Source organism: Tursiops truncatus, chromosome 12 (assembly GCF_011762595.2).
Source record: "Tursiops truncatus isolate mTurTru1 chromosome 12, mTurTru1.mat.Y, whole genome shotgun sequence".
Classification (NCBI taxonomy): Eukaryota; Metazoa; Chordata; class Mammalia; order Artiodactyla; family Delphinidae; genus Tursiops; species Tursiops truncatus.
This window is the reverse complement of record NC_047045.1, coordinates 63,126,003-63,147,239: the sequence shown is the minus strand read 5'-3', so window position 1 is coordinate 63,147,239 and position 21,237 is coordinate 63,126,003. Positions and strand designations below refer to the sequence as shown.

Here is a 21,237-nt window from a genome sequence, read left to right as displayed (position 1 = left end):
CGGATCTAATCTAGGAGTCAGGCAGGGCTTCCTATGAAAAGGGAAAGTGAGACTTATGAGAATTGCCAATATACTTTTTACATTTTGCATTTAAAATGCTAGCAAGAAAATAAAGTTAAATCCTTCTCTAAGCATATTCTATCTATAAACTACCACGTAGTTAACATTCCTTTTTCCCACCTACATTTCTTTCTTGTAAAACTACAAATCAACCAACAAAACCCAACAGCAAAAAGCAGAATCCTATGAAACAGGTGATTTTTTTTCTGACAATGGTATTTATTGCCGGGTGGGTGGGAGTAAGGAGCTTTGCAGCTGTAGGACAGCCCGACCTCAAGGTCACTGACAGCTTCAACAGGTCACTGTGGTCTGCGGCTCTGTGCAACACTGAATCCAACCACAAACAGGTATCAAAAGGCTCCCTTGTTACAGCTGTGGTTTTCTAGAGGGCTGGTGCCCGAGGCGCACTTTCTCACTTCCTGAATCAACACAGTCCTTTGAAGGCTCTGTTAGCTTTAACAGCAAGAGCAAAGGGAATGTCTTCATTGATCCATTCTCTGAGAGGTTCCAGTGTCGTCAGAGCCTTTGGCTCTTCGTGGGTGGCCTCTTCACCGTTGCTCTGCTTTTATCCTGACCAGTGTGTTTTAATATCTTTGTGGTAGGATAACCACCTCAGAGAGCTGATCTTCAGCGAGCCCCGCGCAGCACGTGGATCCCCTGTCCATTTTATCACATTTAGTTACACAACTTCATTGAGGCTTAATTCAACCCTGAAGAGGTGTGATCCGAGCCCCCGTCACCATCAAAAACATCAAAGCATGGACTTGTCACTGTGGAGGAGAGTTAACCTATTGAAAAATATTGCACCTTTTTGACAGTGGTCTTGAGGGCTGCTGTACACCTCTGTCTTCATCTTGTTTGACTGCAAAGTCTGAGATCACACTCTCAACCTCGTTTGCCTCAAAATCCCAATCGACGGCCAAGAGAAGTAAATACTACTAATTACTTCCAAATCTCCACTAAGTCATTATTTTTGTCTCTCTTACTTTTTCTATTAATTTTTTTCTCACATTTTTATCTTGATTTTCTCTCTGAAAATTTCAAGTGATGGAGATGTTAGTGGAAGCATCACATTCCTTATGTGAGGATATAAAGAAGTACTATGATTTATGAAAATTATTTGAAAAATAAAGTGGACGATGTATGTTGATACTTAGTAAACACCTAGTGATGGAACTGGGAGTTCCCAACAGCTATTCTTTCCAATACCTTAGTGGTTTCAAATGGTTTGTCTTTGACTCTGTTATTTCTTTTATCTTTTCCTTTCTGAGGCAAGTTATCAAGTTGTAGAGACTCCAACCCACATTTGAATCTATTTTTCCACAGTTACTATGATATTCAATTTGGATAAACACTTTGGAGATCACAAAATGTGGAGAAAAATCAAGTCCCTGGCCTCAAAAAGCAAGTCTGAAAGGGAAAGGGAAGGGAAGACATACATACAGGAGATGACATAAGGAAGTGGGACTGCTTTTCTAACAACGAGACCAACATATTCAAATTAATAATGGCATCTTCAAAATAGACATTTTAGGAGGCTGTGCACAAAAATCTCACAATGTATTTCCTAAACTCCTTTTTTCAGAGTTCTCAATAGAACCTGTATGCATCGGTCAGGTTAAGGTTTGCCATTAAGTGGCAAACCTTCATCGTGGAGGTGTGGTTTAATTTTCAAAAGCATTCAAAGCCACTTCTGACCAACTTGGGTAATCAAGTAAGAAGTGCTATGTTGGGCAAAAACAAGGTGTGACTATAAAAAAACAATGAGATGGAATTTTTTGCATGTATGCAAGCAACCGCTGAAGACAGTTGTAGCTGAAAGGAAGCATGCCCCAGATGCCAGAGCTGAGCAGTACCAGGGAATAATTATAAACCCTCCCAAGGGAACTGCTAGGACAATGCACACTCTTTTTGATGGGTAGATGCCAGTGTATTTATTTTAAGAAGTAGTCTCAACCTTAAAGTCCTACTTGCTCTCAAGCATCAACAGCAATATTCCAAAACATGTTTAAGCACATAGATTGACTTACTGAGGTGTGGCTATAAAGAAATAACATGCTTTTTATGTATGACTTACATATCGCTCATCCATGTGAAAGTTCACATACCTGGCAGGGAAAGCATGTATTGATGGATTGTGTCCCAGATTCAGAAAATATCTGCTCTGTGAGAGCGGGGCCTCCTGTGTGTTTCTGTCTGCCACTGACCCTAGTAACTATCAGTTTCTGTTTCTAGTAGGTGCCCAGTAATGAGGTTGAATGAATGATATGACTAAGTACCTTTCCACCAGAAAAAACTTCAGTGAAGGAGAAATACTAGGGTTTTCCTCCTTGAATTCCTTGTGTGTGTGTGTACATATTTTTATTCACACTGAGAAAAGATAGGGAAAAGCAGCATATGAAGCATTTGCATTTTTAAGAATTGAACTCCCCATTGAAATTCTTATATATCTCCTTAGAAGCAGTCATCTGTAACATGCACACTTTCCAATGACCATGCAATCTTTTCTTCCCACAGCACTGCTCCTCGAAGCGTTCCCTAAAGGCAGTAAGTGAGTGTCCTAGTAGAGAACCCTGTTGTCCTCAGAGCACTTGGGCTCAAACAGCTTCCAGATGGCCGAATAACCACAGGCAAATCAGTCCGCCTCTCTGGCCCTCTATCTAATCAGCTATAAAGGGAGAATAGTAACCATGGAGGATGATACTGAACTAATGATTATTGAGCTCTTTCTTTGTACCAGGCACTATTTTGGGAACCTTATTTAATCATTCCAACAAGCCTATGAGGCAGATGATATGATTGTTTTATTTTACAAATGAGGAAATCGAGTACAGAGGCTAAATGACTTACTTCAGGGCACACAGCTTAGGTACACTGTAGAACGGGGAGTAGGTCCCAGTGTGGCTCTAGAACTCTTGTTCTTAAAACTTCTGCCTGACCTACTCACGTAAACAATTATTAGAAGCCAGCGAGATAGGGCCGGTGGCAGTGCCCTATATAACGTTCAGTATACTATTAAGAGAAAACAGAGGCAGTATGCAAGTACAGCAGCAAGTGGGCAAAGAAATAATTAGAGAAATTGTAGCGGGATTGGTAGAGGAAGATAATCGAGTTCAGAGGAACTAACGTTAACATCAAACCGTACTGGCTCCTTTACAGAAGACAGTTAAGTATATTTTCTCAGGTAAATAGTTCCTGAATAACATTTCAAGTGTTGTTTAGATGACTCACTTTCTAAGGGCACTTGATATATGTAATATATGTCAAGGGGGAAAAGAGGAAAGAGGAGTTAATATTTTTCAGGAGAGACAATTGATAACTTAAGACAAAAGAAAATATGCCTTTCCTTTCAGCATGATGAAGTTACAACAATATTTAATCTGTTTGAAGGCAGTGACACTGTTTGGCTCTCCTTTCGTGGAGGCTGGGATGAGATATATCCAACTTTTGCTTCCTGAAACTGATTAATCACCCTCTGGTGCTTCTTGTACATCGATTGTTTTTAACCCCATTTCCCACAACAGAAAACTCATTCAGGAGGTGATTTTTTTTTCTTTTTTTGGTCTTACAAGCATAGTAGGTATTTTCCTATTTTGAAAGGCACTTGTAAGATGTAGCAACCACTTGCCATGAACTGCCCTTCCTTCATTAAAAAGCATCTGTTGAGTATCTTCTGACTGTGCTAATCCCCTGTGTAAAGTGTAAGTTTCCCGGGGTGATTTCAAGCTATCAGGGTTTGGTGGTTCAGACTGTGTCACCCTCATCCAGATGCTCATGTGAATCCAGGTCCTGCCCTTTCTCTACAATTTATGTGAGCCCAGTGGTCCCTGGTTAGTTCAGTTCAAAAGTATTTATTTGAGGGCTTCCCTGGTGGCGCAATGGTTGAGAGTCCACCTGCCGATGCAGGGGACACGGGTTCGTGCCCCGGTCCGGGAAGATCCCACATGCCGTGGAGCGGCTGGGCCCGTGAGCCGTGGCCGCTGAGTCTGCGCGTCCGAAGCCTGTGCTCCACAACGGGAGAGGCCACAGCAGTGAGAGGTCCACATACTGCAAAAAAAAAAAAAAAAAAAAAAAGTATTTATTTGAGAGTCACTGGGGATACAAAGAATCTTATAAGACATGGTGCCCAGGGTCAAACAGCTCAGAGCCTAGTGATGCCTTCATTGCTTAGCTTCAGAAAGACAGATGGGGCTGGAGGGCTGGAGACTTTCTCTGGGCAAAGGTGGGCAGGGCTTCCTCAATGCTGAGGTTCCCTTGTTAATCATGAGCTTGAGAGACTTGAATGGCCCCAAAGGGAAGTCCCCAAAAGTGGACACATTTGATGGTTCAGCCTCTTGTCTGATGGTTTTCCACAGGAGTGAATGAGCATACTGTCCATAATGGGAAACTCAGAAAGCCTCAGACCCAGAAGAGAGAGGTTTGGGTAACCACGAGCCTGATTACCCTTTGTGAGTTCACTCCGAAAACCTCACCACTTTTTACCAGTGTTCATCAGGCACTAATTTATGCATAGACTTTTCCCACAGTATAATGAAATGGAAATACCTTTTACTGTCAGGCATATAATTAAAACTGCAACATACTTAAGATGATGACCTTAGTATTATCTTTGAGGCCATTAAGAAAATGTCACATACTATTTCATTCCACCTACAGAAAGGTAACTATAAGGTAATTCTTGGAACTAATGTAGCAGCCACATTTTATAAAACTCCACTAATGAAGTTGTCAAAGATTTACCCATTTCAAATTCCATTTATTTATTCTCTTTCTACTAGAAGGACCCAAGAGGAGATAGAGGACTTTTTCTTTTTGGGGTTATAACATAGATGAAGCTGGGCTAGAAGACTTTCCCAAAGGCCAAGATATAATGAGAGGAAGATAAACACTGAAAGGGAACACAGGTCTAAATGACATGACTTACAGGCTATAGCTAACCCATCATTCCTTAGGAGTTCATTAAGTGGACCCCTTCTTGCTGTCCCCTCACAGCTTTGTTAGGACAGAAGCCATCTTTTTGGTTGTTGTTCATTGGTTAATTTTTTTCCTTTTTTAAATTGAAGTAGAGTTGATATACAATATTACATAAGTTACAGGTGTACCATATAATGAGTCACAATTTTTGAAGGTTATACTCCATTTATAGTTATAAAATATTGGCTATATTCCTTGTGTTGTACAATATATCCCTGTAGCTTATCTTATACGTAATAGTCTGTGCCTCTTAATCCCCTACCCCTCTACTGCCCTTCCCCACCTCCCCACTGGGAACCACTAGTTTGCAGAAGCCATCTTAAATACCCATTATCCAAGGGGGCCCCCCTCAAGTCTCCCTCCATTGACCAATGTCCATACCCCGGTCAGGGAAGCTCAAAGGGAGCCTGGAGTTCTTGTCCCTTTCTGAGATCTTCTGTGTTTCATTTTCTCCTGAAAGACCAGCCTCCCACCCAGTGACTGTCGTCAGGAATGCCCACTCCCTTTAGGGGAGACCATGCACACCCTCCACAACATCACAACGTAATCACGTCATTAACATAGTGCAACCCAGTACTCTAAATGGAGGTACACATGGAAAAATAAGGCATCTTTTAGTTCCCAAAGATACTATAGGAGGAGGGTACCAGAATTGTAAAGGCATAAAAAACGCAGAGCTAGTTAGGGTTCTGTGGGGGATCTGGTGTGACTAATGAGCATAGTGCATTTGGCAGAATTACAAAAGGAGAGGCCAGACCAGACCATGGAGAACTTTGTGTACCAAACCGAAGTTGTAATGGTATAGCACTCCCAGAAATAAAATTATGTGTGCTAATCCAACAGCTTCGTGATTTGGGATATTAAATGGACGGACTTTCAGAGGATCAGAGCTGTACTTCCAGGCCATCAATCTATGCGAACGAAAATGCTTTTGTTTCCCACGAGTTGGCACATGACTCCTGATATCAATGTGGGTGTGACATATTTCCTCTTTGGTGTTGGTTAAATTATCTCATCGATACTGGCAGGTTAGGAAAATGACTTATCTCAACTGGAACATTTATTCAGGAGTGTTTTCTTTATGTTTTCCAAACTGGAAACAAACAGTGCCTACAACTTTGTGAAGATGAAAACACCACAAGGAAATACTAGTTATAAGTTGTTCTTTTTAAAATACTGTTTCTCCTCCTCAAAAACAAAGTGCTAATTCTATTTTTTATCACTCTTTTGCATCATCAAAAGGGCAAATATTTCTTGATAAATCCTCATCTGTTGATTTAGCTTTCAGAACACAGCAACTCTCTTACTGATGTGACTCTCATAGCTCTGCTTCATCAGGGGATACTGTTTCTACTTTGAAAAGAGAGCTCCCAGCTGCGCCCACCTCACCCTCCATGTCCACAGCCAGCATCTCGGTGCAAGCTCAGCCTTCCTCACTGGGGCTGCTGCAACTGCAGCCTCACAGGTCTCTCCAGTGCTGTTCTTGCCCCCATCTTTCTTCCTTCCTCTCATAAAAGGCTAAGGCTTTTATGCAGTGGAAGCCACGGGCCTATTTGTATTTCAAATGGATTACTTCACTGTCCGGAGCCTGTGCTCTGCAACGGGAGAGGCCACAACAGTGAGAGGCCCGCGTACCGCAAAAAAAAAAAAAAATTAAAATGAGCAGTCCGTTTACTTTATTCCAAGTTATTTCTTTAAAAATTTGGGGGTATGTTTTAGGCATTTTGAGAATTCTGTTGTTTACTTATATTAAAAGTCACACAGAAACCAATGTAGAAGATAAACCTTTGTATAGATAAACATTGAGAAAATATGCCTGGATTATAATATCTAAGATAACTTGTGTTTTTTTATTCTCCGAACACAAATTGCCACAAATCAGACTATTCTGGTTCCTTCTCAGTTAGTTCTGTGGAGCCATGTTTTGGTAATGTCTTCCGTCGCGATATTATAATACACAGTCTATTTTAATTTAGTTTTTACAAGATGCTAACCACTCTTTACGTGTTAGTGTCATCTAAAAATATAGAACCACAGCATTTTAGATCTGGAAAGATCCTAGGAATTGTTTATGTTGACAGTGTTCCCCACTTGTTTTCGTTTTGTTTTGTTTTGTTTTTTTGCGGTACGCGGGCCTCTCACTGTTGTGGCCTCTCCCGTTGCGGAGCACAGGCTCCGGACACGCAGGCTTAGCAGCCATGGCTCACAGGCCCAGCCGCTCTGCGGCATGTGGGATCTTCCCGGACCGGGGCACGAACCCGTGTTCCCTGCATCGGCAGGCGGACTCTCGACCACTGTACCACCAGGGAAGCCCTGTTCCCCACTTTTGAAGGGTTGGGGAATACTATACTTCATGGTGCTGCTTCCCCAAGTTCTCTGTTTTGTCTTAAAAATATGATTAAAAGTTAGAACCTAGTGATAGCACAGAGCAGTATTAAATCATTAATAATTATTCATTATATATAAGCTCCAGAAAAAGCCAATACCAGTTGATATGCAGTGGTTCCAAGGAGTTCGAAGAATAGAAATCAAAGACAGACACTTTGATGGCAGGTGGCATCCTTTAGAGGTCCTTTCTACTGCTCCTACACACACACCCACACAGTGACCAGTTGACAGAGCTTCTCTTTGAGTGTTTAACTTCCCTCTCTGAAATAAAACTGAGGACTTCCCTGCTGGCGCAGTGGTTAAGAATCCGCCTGCCAATGCAGGGGACATGGGTTTGATCCCTGGTCCGGGAAGATCCCACATGCCGCAGAGCAGCTAAGCCCATGTGCCCCAACTACAGAGCCTGCGCTCTAGAGCCCACGAGCCAGAACTACTGAGCCCGCGTCCCACCACTACTGAAGCCCGTGTGCCTAGAGCCCGTGCTCCTCAACAAGAGAAGCCACCGCAATGAGAAGCCCGCGCACCGCAACGAAGAGTAGCCCCCGCTTGCCGCAACTAGAGAGAAAAGCCCGTGCGCAGCAACAAAGACCCAACACAGCCAATAAATAAATAAATAAATTTATTAAATAAAATAAAACAAAACTGAGGTATTAAAAACAATGAGCAAGGTTAAAAGTAGGAGTCGTTACAAATGTAGCACATGCTCGCACACATGCCCGAACGCAAACTCAGCCACTTATAGTTCGGTCACCCTGCCACGTGTTAAAGAGCTTACTTTGGCTCAGAATCAGGGTCATGTTACGTTGTAAAGTTTAAATCCAAAGGAAAGAATTTTTTCTTTCTTTTCATTTGGCTTGTGGGATTACAATACATTGTATAGAGCTAATCTTAGCCAAGGATTACCATAATCATAAAGCTAATTCCTTTCTCTGACATTAGTCTCAGTTGATTTATACAAGAGTTATTGAACGTTAGCCAAAATTAGACCAGCCTTCAGTGACTTAGCTCAGTTTTATTTCCTGTTTGATTTGAAATATCAAAATTTGATATTTTCCAAATTCATTGACTAGAATATGCATATTTATGATAAGTTCTTCATAATATCTGATTATTTATTACTCAGGACTTTGGGATCTCTCCAGTAGTTTAAATTAATATTTTGATTCTTTCATATCACCACAGAATTTTTTCATTTATTGTATTTAAAGGATCGTCTTTATTTTCTTTTATAAGAAACTATTCTTCACTTTTCTTTTCTAATTTTTTGGTAGTTTCTCCATTTTTTATCATTCCTTTACAGAGGATTTCTATAAATTAATCCTCTAGGATACAGTCTTTCTTAGAACACAGTTAGGTGAACACATCAGTGTTTTTTTGTTTTGTTTTGTTTTGTTTGTTTTTCTTTTTTGCAGCACGTGGGCCTCTCACTGTTGTGGCCTCTCCCGTTGTGGAGCACAGGCTTCAGATGTGCAGGCTCAGCGGCCATGGCTCACGGGCCTAGCCTCTCTGTGGCATGTGGGATCTTCCCAGACTGGGGCACGAACCCGTGTCCCCTGCATCGGCAAGCAGACTCCCAACCGCTGTGCCACCAGGGAAGCCTGCATATCAGTGTTTAATTAAATAAATTGTCTTCTTTCATTAGTTCTTATTATAACTATTTCTTTATTATATACTTTAGTAAAGCTAACCCCAGCTCCAGTCTCTGGCCTTTCAGTGACATCTATCCTAAATTTTATTTCTATATCTAATAAAGGGATTGTTTCAGTTATCTTCTGGTGCATAACAAACTGCCCCAACATTTAGTGGTTTAAAAGAATCATTTTATAATTTCTCATAATTCTGAGGATTTATCTAGGGCTCAGCTGGATGGTTCTTCAGCTGGTCTCTTTCAGAGCCTCTCATGAAGCTTCAGTCTATGGCACATGGGGCTGGAATGTCCACAGTGGCTTCATTCTGGCCCCTTGGTTGGAAGACTGGGCTCAGCTGGGACACTGAGACAGCCGAACCTCTCCCTCTTCATATGGCCTCTTGACATGGTTTCTCCAGCATAGTAGCCCACTTTTTACATGGCAGCTCAGGGCTTTCAAAAGGACAAAAGTGGAAGCTCGTAGGCCTTGTTAAGGCTCAGTCCCAGTATCAATTTTGTTGGTTAAAGAGGGCCATGAGGTCAGCCCATGTTCAGTTTGGAAGGAAATACACAGAGCATGAGTACTGGAAGGTGTGGCTCATTGGGGGCCATATCTGGAGACCAGCTACCACATGTTAGGTCTTCCTTTCTCTCTATTAAGACCTCAATTCCTCTCTACTCCTTTTTCAGTTTCCTGTGTCTCTGGTGGTCTGCCTAAACCTACAAATATAACCTTCTTATCTATAAACATGAAGAATATCCTACAGTGGAACCCACCACAGGGCCTACAAGGAGTGGAAGTTACTTATTCTGTGCAGTATTTCATGTAAGTTGGTTCTTTTCGTTTTGGCTAATTTATAAGCACAAGACTCAGACTCCTATTAATTGTGCAAAGATAAACCATCTATTGTATTAAATGAGTGAGGAAAAAGAAAGGTTTTAGATATTTCATGTTAAATTGTCTCATTGTGTTTTGTTAGATTAAATTAGACAACAGTTTCTTCATGGAAACAGAGTATTGAGTACTTAGGCAAGAAGAAGGTATTTAAATGGAGAAAAGAAGTCTGTCAAAACGTTATTCTGTGGCTGAGCAAACAAGGAAATCCATCACCTCTGAAACATCTATACTTATTAGAATCATAGGATATTTTTAAGTGAAACTGAGGGCAGAATTCTGTACAACTCACAGTTTTTATTAAAGATAATAGTGAATGGACATTTTCACTTTTCACCTCTCGCTCAACGCTCATTGCAATCAAGAAGAAATGCAAAGTGGTAAGTGGGTGTGTGTTAGATCCTCACTCCTATACCCACTCACCTAATATTTAATAAAGAGCTGGCTCCATTCAAAGAGTAATTGTCCCAAAGAATCCAGCACACCTATCCCTAATTACTGAAAGGGAGAAAGACAAAACGAACACAAGTCAAACATTCCTGAAAGCTTTCTCATGGAAATTAAAGAAAAATTCAGACAAATAATGGTTCATAGTTTGAATCCATAAACAACATGTTCTCTAATGGTAAACCTCAAAGAAGGGATAACAGTCAAAGAAGAGGTTCTAAGACAAGAAGAATAACTTTTTTAAAAAGCACGGTGGCAGAACTTAGGAAGAAGATGGAAAATAAAAATGTTATATAGAGATGAAAAGCCTATTATAGCTAACAGGTAGTAATAATTGAACAGGTAATAATGACTACCTGGAATTGCATATCGTAAATGCATGCTCTGTCTAGGAAAATTTAATAAAGATAATAGGAAGACATATCTTGGTAAAGTTATTTAACTTTGAAGAAAATGAAATGATTTATGACCGTCACAGCAAAAGCAATGATTTCTATCTGGCAACACTCAGTTCATGACAGTGATGTATCTTCTGAGGGAAAAATAAGTGTGACCTAAGACTCTTACCAAGTTCAGCAAATATATTTTCTGTATTTTCAAGCAGGTTGAACTTGGACTGTCACTCCCCTGAGACCTTCTTGCAGGCTGTGGTGGGGAGGGAACACTAACTAAAGATGATATCCAACTGACAGAGGGATAAAGATGAGCCTAAACGAACTTAGAAATGACAAGATTTTGGCAAAAAGGGAGCAGGTATTGAAACTATCTAAATGTAGAACTAAGACTAGTGATGGGAAATATGGTTACAGAACTTTCTTGTAAATGTTTGAACCTTATCAATAATATAACAAACCAGAAGGTGGGGAAAAACTGTATATGTACTGACTTCTGTAGCATGAAGCCATTATATGTGATCCAAAATGAAAATATGTCATCATTTTAATAAGTGAACTCTCAATATCTTTCATACACAATTTTCTTAATTTAAAAGATCTTTTTAAGAACTAATATCTCATGTGGTGATGAAACATTTGAACTGCAGTGATTCATTTCATTTTAATTTCTTTTTCTTCAAAGTTTGAATCAAGTTAAATTTACTACTTTTATTAAAATCATAAGTATGGCATAACCTAGCTTTTGTCTACATATTCAGCTATTGAATCATTCCTCTGGGTACATATAAGCATAATGAGATGTGCAGAATCATGTGTACCAAAGGTTTCAGGGTAATGGGCTTCAGGGTAATTTATTTCTCTCTCGGTTATACTTTTCTGATTGCCTGAGTTTAAAAACTGTACCATATTTACAAAAAAGAATAACATCATTTTTGTCTTTGAAAAGAAAATTCTGAGGCGATATGGGGATATATGTATATGTATAGCTGATTCACTTTGTTATACTGCAGAAACTAACACACCATTGTAAAGCAATTATACTCCAATAAAGGTGTTAAAAAAAAAGAAAAGAAAAGAAAATTCTGACCATTAAAGGCAGTGAAAGACTTTGGCTGCTACTCACAATGACCTCATTTATCTAGAACTTCATTCTCATTGCCGAAGAATTTCTCAGGAACCAGTATTTTAGGGAAGAGGCATCACTCTGCCAGGAGAAATGGCTCATGAGTGTGTCCTTGTCTCCTTTTTCATTAGGTGGAGCAAGGAGCTTGTTCTATTCTTTATGTGTTTATGTGATTCAGAAAAGGATTTAAAAAGAGAGAGAGAGTAATCACTGCTCTGTGAGAGTAGATAATTTAGATTACATAAATTTCAAAAAAGAATATTTGAAAAGAAACTTGCCATGGTGGAGTTCTTACATGCCTGTGAATGTGGACAGTGGGCAGGAATACAGGGCAGTTTGTGTCACTGACAGGGCTCCAGGCTCAGTTCCGAAGACAAACAGTCCTGGGGTCATAGCCAGACTGTGAACCTAAATGGGTAGCCTTGGGCAGGTTACATATTATACTTTTTTACTTTTGAGTGAAGTTTGTTTCTAAGCAAAAAATGAAATTTTAACAAAAGTTTAAATTATATCTACCCAAAGAATTTAATGCTGAAAATAGAGTGTAGCATTAAAAGCACAAGCTTTAGCATCAGGGAAAAGTGGTTCAAATCCCAGATATGCCTGTTATACTAGTCAGACTGCCTTGAGCAGCTCCCTTAATATCACTGAGCCTCAATTTCCTCATCTGTAAAATGGGATGGAAATAACGGTACCTACCTCCTAAGGTTATTATGATAATTAAATGAGATAAAGCTTTCAAATCCTAAGCAGCAGTCCAAGCGCATAATAGGCACTTGATAAATATTTCCTGCCATTACCAGAAATCAGAGACCACTGAGGGCCCCGCATGACTTTTTGACATGCATGAACATCATTACTGTAGTATTTATTGAATGATTCATGTCTATCAGCTTGTCAGACTTACAAAGCATTTTGTCCAGAATTCAGTAAAGAGCGTTTCTCCTTCATTGACATCTGTCATGGGAAGCCGCCTTGCCCTTGGCAAAGTCAGGAAATTTGAGGAGAAAAGGTCAAATAGGGGATGGCAATATTTTTCAAACCACAAGTCAAGACCTGTTGGTGGGCCATGAAGTCAATTTTGAGGGACATAACTAGCATCTTTTTTTTTTTTTTTTTTTGCGGTACACGGGCCTCTCACTGTTGTGGCCTCTCCCGTTGCGGAGCACAGGCTCCAGATGCGCAGGCTCAGCGGCCATGGCTCACGGGCCCAGCCGCTCCGCGGCATGTGGGATCTTCCCGGACCGGGGCACGAACTCATGTCCCCCGCATCGGCAGGCGGACTCCCAACCACTGCGCCACCAGGGAAGCCCTAGCATCTTTTTTTTAACGGGAAGGATTAGAATGGTGTAGAGTGGATTAGAATGGAAAATAACTAAGTGCCTGGCATGTTGTAAAGTTTAGGTATTATCTTCCAAGACCTTTGTTTTAGTATGTTGGATATATGTGTGAACTGGGTCACACTGTGAAATGTATTTCTTTCTATGGCTCACAGTCAATAAAAAGTTTGAAAGCCCCTCAGCATGGTGATTACTTGAATGGAGAAATTGGTCAACAAGATCTAACTATATTTCTAATGTTTTCTGGTAGCTATGGTACTTATGAAACAGGAGACATTTACTTTCAGGACTCTGCTGCCATATTTTGAAAAGAGAAGATACCCTTAAGCTTTGGCAACACTTGATAAAGTTGACATTTCCTCCTTCTCAACACCCAGTCTTCCCTTGACTTTTGTGATGTCTGTTTTTCCTTCTCCCTCTTTAGCTGCTATTTCTAAGTGTACTTTGTATCTCACCTTTATTTTTTTAATAAATTTATTTATTTTATTTATTTATTATTTTTGGCTGCGTTGGGTCTTCGTTGCTGCACGCGGGCTCTTCTCTAGTTGTGGTGAGCGGGGGCTACTGTTCGTTGTGGTGCGCGGGCTTCTCTTGTTGCGGAGCATGGGCTCTAGGCACGTGGGCTTCAGTAGTTGTGGTACACGGACACAGTAGTTGTGGCTTGTGGGCTCTAGAGCGCAGGCTCGGTAGTTGTGACGCACGGGCTTAATTGCTCCGTGGCATGTGGGATCTTCCCGGACCAGGGATTGAACCCATGTCCCCTGCATTGGCAGGCAGACTCTCAACCACTGCGCCACCAGGGCAATCCCTGTATCTCACCTTTAAATCTTGCTGCTCCTGAAATTTTATCCTAGGCTTTGCTTTGTCTCCATGGGTAATTTCATTCATGCCTGTGCCTTCCATGAGCAGTTTTATGCCATAGATTTCAAAATCCCTACCTCCCACTCATCCCTTTCTCCTGAGCTCCAGCGCCTTCTGAGCATCCGCATTTGGATACCTTTTACGTATATTAAGCTCAACATGTCAAAAACTAAACTCATTATCTTTCCCTCCCCCCTCCGCTCCCCATTTCCCAAACCCACTCTTCTTCCGCATTCCTGATCTTGGTAAATGTTACCACCATTCCACCCAACTAGCCCGGGCAGAAAGAGACATCATCCTTAACACCTTCTTTTCCCTCATCTCTCTCATGCACTCAATCACCAAGTCTTGTCTCCTAATATTTTTTCCTTTTGTCCTGTCATTCATTCCACTGCCACCATCCTTGTGCAAGCCACCTACCTCTTCCACCTGGACCACTCTAGCATCCTCTCAACTGCTCCCCAGTCAGCCACCCTTGACCCATTACATTCTCTACGCTACCACCAGAGTTAGCTGTCTGAAAGCCCGACACACCTGCTTTAATCCTTTCAGTAGCCTCTCACGCAACCCTGTCTCTTTCACTTGGCTCTTCCCATGTCACTTAAACTCTCAATACCTCAGTCTCTTCCACTTGAGAAATGCTAAAATATTTCCCACCTCCTGTTTTCTATGGGTGCTATGTCTTTAATAAAGGAGAGGAAAAACAGATGTGAACAACCTAGTTAATATCATCATCATCACTATGATCATTGAAAATGCTGATTTCGGAATGCACTCCAACCTAGTGAATTTTCCCCAGAACCCTTGAGGGCAAGTATATTTTTAAATTTTATGAGAATGTCAAGAAGAATTTCCAAGGAAAAAATGACTAATTTTTCTTAAAACAATCCATCCAAAAAAAAAGACGCATCAAACTGACCTTGGTATGCATGTGGGCTAAAAATTTACATAGAAGAATTGATCCCACAATCTGTAAAATGTTTACTGTGGGCCAAACCTAATAATAAAATACATGCTTTCAAAATGTACTGTCCACATTATAATTCACAGAAAAGAAAGGTGATTATAGAAACTCTGACTCATGTTCCTGACAGCTAATGAAAAAATTTGCCAGCAGCAAAATTAGATTCTTTTTTATCTCAATGACAAGCACTTTTGTTGTTCTGAAGAGAAGGTCTTAAGTTCCATTCAGTTTTATATAATGACTGTTTTTTTTTTTTCCTACTGTAAAGCATAGAGAGCACCTCATTGTTAATTCACAGTTTCCTTCTCAGCAGATATGGGCAAAAGAAATGGCTGAATAAATCCGAATGCAGAAATATCAGTAGGACCTACTGTGATCTCTCTGCTGAAACTTCTGACTACGAACGTCAATATTATGCCAAAGCTAAGGCCATCTGGGGAACGAATTGTTCTAAATGGGCAGAAACTGGACGATTCTATCCTCTTTCAGAAAGTAAGTAACACAGTTGTTTGTTAAACATGTATCAATATCAAGTTCATCTGACCCCCTAATGTAACAGTCTCTGCCTCATAGACAGCCTTGTCGAGGCCAGCGCTCTGCACTCTGTCGATCAGGTGAAGTGACCAGCCCAAGGTACTTCACCTTGCTGCATCTCAGAGTCTCATCTTTAGAATGAAAGTTTTGGCCAAGTGTCTCTAAGATTGCTCCCAGATCCAGAATTGACGCTAGATGCCAATAATTTTTTTTTTCTTTTTTTGCGGTACTCGGGCCTCTCACTGTTGTGGCCTCTCCTGTGCAGAGCACAGGCTCCGGATGCGCAGGCTCAGCGGCCATGGCTCACGGGCCCAGCCGCTCCGCGGCATATGGGATCTTCCCGAACCGGGGCACAAACCCGTGTCCCCTGCATCGGCAGGCGGACTCTCAACCACTGCGCCACCAGGGAAGCCCTAGATACCAATATTATCAAATTTTGATTTTGTTTTATTGTTTAGTTGAGATTATATAATTTGAGGAACAACTGACAGATTTATTTTCCTGTTGTGGGTTTATAAACTATTTGACATATGCCCGCAGGTTGATTGAAGATTGTTCTGATCACCAAACTAAGTCTCTTCTTGTTACAAACTTGGTAGAGTTATTACATAATTTCTAGATGTAACTCAGAATTAAGGCAACATCTTCCTGGTATTTCCTTTGAAAATTTTCCATCCCTGATCTGTGACTGATTCGGCCATAGAGGACCCACTCAGAGCTGCCATGATGAAGTTTACAAGCACTCCCTAAGCTCTGGAGCTGGAGCCTTTCCCTTGCTGCCTTTCTGGATCAGAAGTCAGCAAACTATGGCCTCGGACTAAATGCAGCACCCCCTCCCCTTTCTGTTTTTGTACAAGACAAGAGCTAAGAATGGATTTTACATTTATATAAATAATAGTTGCGACAGAGATCACATGGCCTGCAAAGCCTAAAATACTTACGTCAGTACCTTTATGGTAAAAGTTTGCTAATCTCTATTCTAGATCATTCTCCAAAGTTTACTTCCCCAGAGGTCTTTAGCAGCGCTTCATTTCTCCATTTCTGATTTTTACAAACACATCAAATCCTCTTAATGTTATTTATCACCAACGTTTCAGGTCCCAGGAGTGTTGCACACCCTTTTTTTTTTTTTTTTTTTGCAGTACGCAGGCCTCTCACTGCCGTGGCCTCTCCCGTTGTGGAGCACAGGCTCCCGACGCGCAGGCTCAGCGGCCACCACTCACGGGCCCAGCCGCTCCGCGGCACGTGGGATCTTCCCGGACCAGGGCTCGAACCCGTGTCCCCTGCATTGGCAGGCGGACTCTCAACCACTGCGCCACCAGGGAAGCCCATGCAAACACTTTAAATTATATTTACCGTCATCTAGTACTGTTTAGCCATGTGACTAGGAACTACATGTGACTAAGTAAATTTGCTGCTTTAATGTTCTATCAGTGTGTGACATGATTGTTTCAAGATTCGGTATCACTTGGGCCCACCTAGAGCATTCTGAGGCAACTCAGATAAGAGGGTGGGCTTTAGAGCTTCGATCCCAGTAGGATTATATTGTTTCATCTGAGGTGATTTCTACATCTGAACATGATCATTCCCTCTCCCCTCCCCTTTAAGCACAAATTGGCCCACCAGAGGTTGCTTTGACTACTGATGAGAAATCCATATCTATTGTTCTGACGGCTCCAAAGAAGTGGAAGAAAAACCCAGAAGAAAGCTCTATTTCCCTGGAACAAATATACTCTAATCTGAAGTATAATGTGTCCATACATAATACTAAATCAAATAGAACGGTAAGCCTGAAATGGAATGGGGACCTATCATTTGTGTCACTTTTTGCAGCTAATGCTGGAACACACAGCCCTGATGCTTAAATTCTCGGCATGTGAATCTGGGAAGGTGTGACATTCAAAAGTGTCGCCATACAAGATACAGTTGAAGCTGATGTGTAGAAATTTTCAAAACTGCTTTCAGATTTCCTTTACAGAAAGTCTCTGCTATGATGTTGCTGTGGGTGGGTAGAGCAATTGTCCACCTCACTTTGATGGAGAGTTTTTACTTGCTTAACATCTGTCAGTCACTCTCCAAGAAAGAAAAACATATCAGCAAGAACCCAGGACAAAGTGGAAGAAGAAATCCCTCCTTATGTCATTATTTAGAATTGTTCCCACAATTTGCCCAGTCCCTAACTGGGACTGCCAAGCTGAAGGAAAAGGATATTTTAAAGTTGTTGCTAAAAAAAATAAGCTCTTAGTGATAGTAAAGGACTTACTGGTACCTCAGTCTTCTGTTTCCTTCTAAAGTTACTTGTCTGGGGTGGTGCTGGAAATCTCTGGCTCTAACTGCTCTTCGCAATCCCCTATCCTAGTGGTCCCAGTGTGTGACAAACCGAACGCTGGTATTCGGCTGGCTGGAGCCGGACACTCTGTACTGCGTCCTCGTGGAGTCCTTCGTCCCAGGCCCTCCTCGCCTTGTTCAGCCATCTGAGAAGCAGTGTGTCAGTACTTTGAAAGGTAAGCTTTGAGAATCTCAGCTGGTCTGAGGTAGGAAATCTGCTAAAACTAGAAGGAAGGATGGTGGTGTAGACAAGGTTTTGAAAATCCGTGTCTACCAGAAACAGGCTGAAGTGCAGGCAGAAACAACCACCACCAGAAATGCACTGAGCAGCCTGGGACTCTACCATTGAACTTGGCTCACAGTAGGGAGTGTTTTCACCTCCTAGGACACTCTTAGCACCAGTCCAACAAGACTCTACCTTGGGAAAGAAAAATTATAGGAATTTTTACACACACGGCTTTTCTTCTTTCAAACTATAATCACTCTGATCAGTAGAAGTTCTGTGGTCTTTAAGAACATCACATGAGTTTATTCCTAGGAACAAAGCAGTATCCTAAAAACACTTTACGACAGAGTCTTTTGCTCCCCCTCGGGAATACAAATTATAGGTGCTGCAGGTTGTGTTCAGATATCACTCACTGTGCAAGGCTGTGCAAGGGCCTGGGATCAGCAAATCAGTTACTATTCCCTCACTCTTATAGTTGCTTCTCTCTCTTTCCTTTTATTTGTCTTCTCGTGTTTTCTGAACTTGGCTGCCAAGGAAGTGTGGTTGAAGATTCTCGTTCCTGTTAGGAGACTAGAGTTATAGGAGCTTGGCGTTTGTTTAATTGTTCTCCCCTGAGGGTGGTAAGACCCTGAACTCAAAACCTAAAAATTGAAAATAAATCCTAAAGTTTACCTTCATTGAATGGCTCTTCATCCATTCTTGTTTCTCTCTTCCAAATGTGCTGGCCTTCCAAACGTCACAATCATTTTCCCCAAGACTTGGTTCCGTCACCAGCTATGGGACAGGAATGCTGACAGAACCCCTGTTTTCCTCTCCCCTCAAGCCTCCCACATTTCGAGATGAAACTGTCCTAAGGATTAAAAAGGGAATTTTGTGAATACATATCAGAAGTGAAAAGCTTTATTTTTGAATCTCCATCATTATCATACCTTTCCCTTTAAAATGAAGGGTTCTCTACCATATGTCAAATATCAATAAAATTAAAATGCAAGGCAAGCAAAAGGCAAAGCAAAGCAGATTGAGGAAATCATTTTTGTATTTGGAAAAGTGCTCTGTTTACTAACAGCTTGATCAGTGGGCAAATGGTAGGAATGAATTCCCAGTGGAAATCATTTAAGCCATTGGCAGAGCTAAAGCAACTAAAGTACAGATTAAATGAAATACTTCCCAGTAAGCAGAAGGAGCTGACCTTCTCACTAGTCCTGGAACGGTAATAACAAGGTACCATTTCATGGTCTGACCTTTCTTGATATCCCAGCTGTTAGAGCACCCCAGATACCTTTCCAAGACACAATTATGAGGGTCTACTTTTTCAAAAACTCACTATTACCTCTTTGGGGACTATTCTTTGAAATATTTCTGCTCTCCACAATCCCCCAATTCCTAAAATACAGATACAGTTTATTAGTTGGTTGTTGCAAACATGTGCTGGTATATACTAAGTGCCTTCAGTCATTGTTGTCATGGCTCTGTTTATCAGGATGAGTTTGGTCCAGAGGCCAGGGATTGTATTAAGAGGACTGGATTGATTGGGATTGACATATACACACTACTATATGTAAAAGAGATAACTAATAAGGACCTACTGTATAGCACAGGGAACTCTACTCAGTACTCTATAATGACCTATATGTGAAAAGAATCTAAAAAAGAGTGGATATATGTATAAGTATAACTGATCACTTTGGTGTACACCTGAAACTAACACAACATTGTAAATCAACTATACTCCAATAAAAATTAAAAAAAAAAAAAGGACTGGACTGAGTTGTAGCCTGAAGTAGGGGCAGGTGATGCTCAGCCATCTGCAACATCTGCATTATTGGCATCTTTCTATGTGGAACCTGTTGACAGATGTGCTCTTCGGGATGGAAGAGCCTGCAGCTGGACCCCCATACCTGGGCTTTTCCCACTGGCTATTGTTGACCAGAAGTCCATGATACTTCTGTTTCCACTCTTTAACTAGACAGTTGACCAGACAGTAACTTAGCTGCTCTCTCCCAGGACTAGGCATCAAGAGTACCCAACATCTGCAATGGGTTAGAATACTCCCACGACACGCCTGCTGATTGTATTAGTATGTAAGGAATGCCCTAGAACTTCTGTCATTTGTGCTAAATGCTGTAGTAGTCAGGGTTCTCCATAGAACACAATATACATAATCTTTATGTATAAATGTACACACACACACACACACACACACACACACACACACACACACACATCAAGATGGAGATAGAGACTTATTTTAAGGACCTGGCTCACATGATTTTGGAGGTTGGTAAGTTAAAAGTCTGCAAGGCTGGAGACCTAAGGAAGAATTTATGGTGCAGTTCTTATCTGAAGGTGATCAGCTGGCAGAATCCACTCTTCTGGGACATGATCAGTCTTTTTTCTATCAAAGCCTTCAACTGATTGGATGAGGCTCACCCTCATTATAGAGGGCAATCTGCTTTACTCACGTCTACTAATGTAAATGCTAATCTCATCTAAAAAATGCTTTACAGAAACATCTAGAATAATGTTGGACCAAATAACTGGGTACTGTGGCCTCGCCAGATGGACACGTAAATTTAATCTTCACGATTTACAAGTGCTCCACAGGAGCTTAACAAATATAAATTAGTCACAATGAGTCCTATCTATCAAGCATATAGTCTGATCCATGGTGATCCAGGGCTACTTTTCTTAAAACTACTCGCCAGATCTTTTCATGTCTCTATGGACTTTTAAACTCATCATGAACCTACGGCACAGCAGGACCAGGGAGGGAGTTACTGCCATTCTCAGCACACACCAGCTCAGCTGCCTCTCCACACATCCCCAAGCTCCAGACCTACCAGAAAGCCTGGCCAGCTGTGTAAGGATGATTCTGTTTGTCACACAGAAGACGACGCCATACATTCGTGGCAAGGTCCTGAATAGGTGGAAAAGATTGAGTCAAATGAGGGGCGTGGAAACGTGGGGCAGCTTAATGGGATCTTCACAAGAAGGTTTTGTTGTTTGGTTTGAAGCGCTGTGAGTTACTTGAGTATCAGGCACACTTTTCTGCAAATAGAAGAACCGGCATGAATC

At 41.3% G+C, this 21,237-nt stretch overlaps 1 protein-coding gene across 11 annotated transcripts in view; it reads left to right on the top strand.

The window, feature by feature from the left end:
* Positions 1–21,237, top strand: part of IL20RA (interleukin 20 receptor subunit alpha) — a 55,380-nt gene that overhangs the window by 9,770 nt on the left and 24,373 nt on the right. For 5 of the 11 annotated variants that reach the window (XR_012324864.1, XR_012324865.1, XM_073789651.1 and 2 more), the window contains 4 exons: positions 9,740–9,875; positions 15,385–15,566; positions 17,217–17,392; positions 17,968–18,112. Coding sequence is in view for 9 of the 11 variants with exons in the window: in XM_073789651.1 (XP_073645752.1) it covers positions 9,740–9,875; positions 15,385–15,566; positions 17,217–17,392; positions 17,968–18,112 (639 nt within the window). In the remaining 2 variants the exon portion in view is untranslated. Of the gene's footprint in view, positions 1–9,739; positions 9,876–10,992; positions 11,145–15,384; positions 15,567–17,216; positions 17,393–17,967; positions 18,113–21,237 lie in introns of those variants that run through there. The other 6 variants (XM_019951732.2, XM_073789653.1, XM_073789654.1 and 3 more) reach the window with 6 other exon arrangements.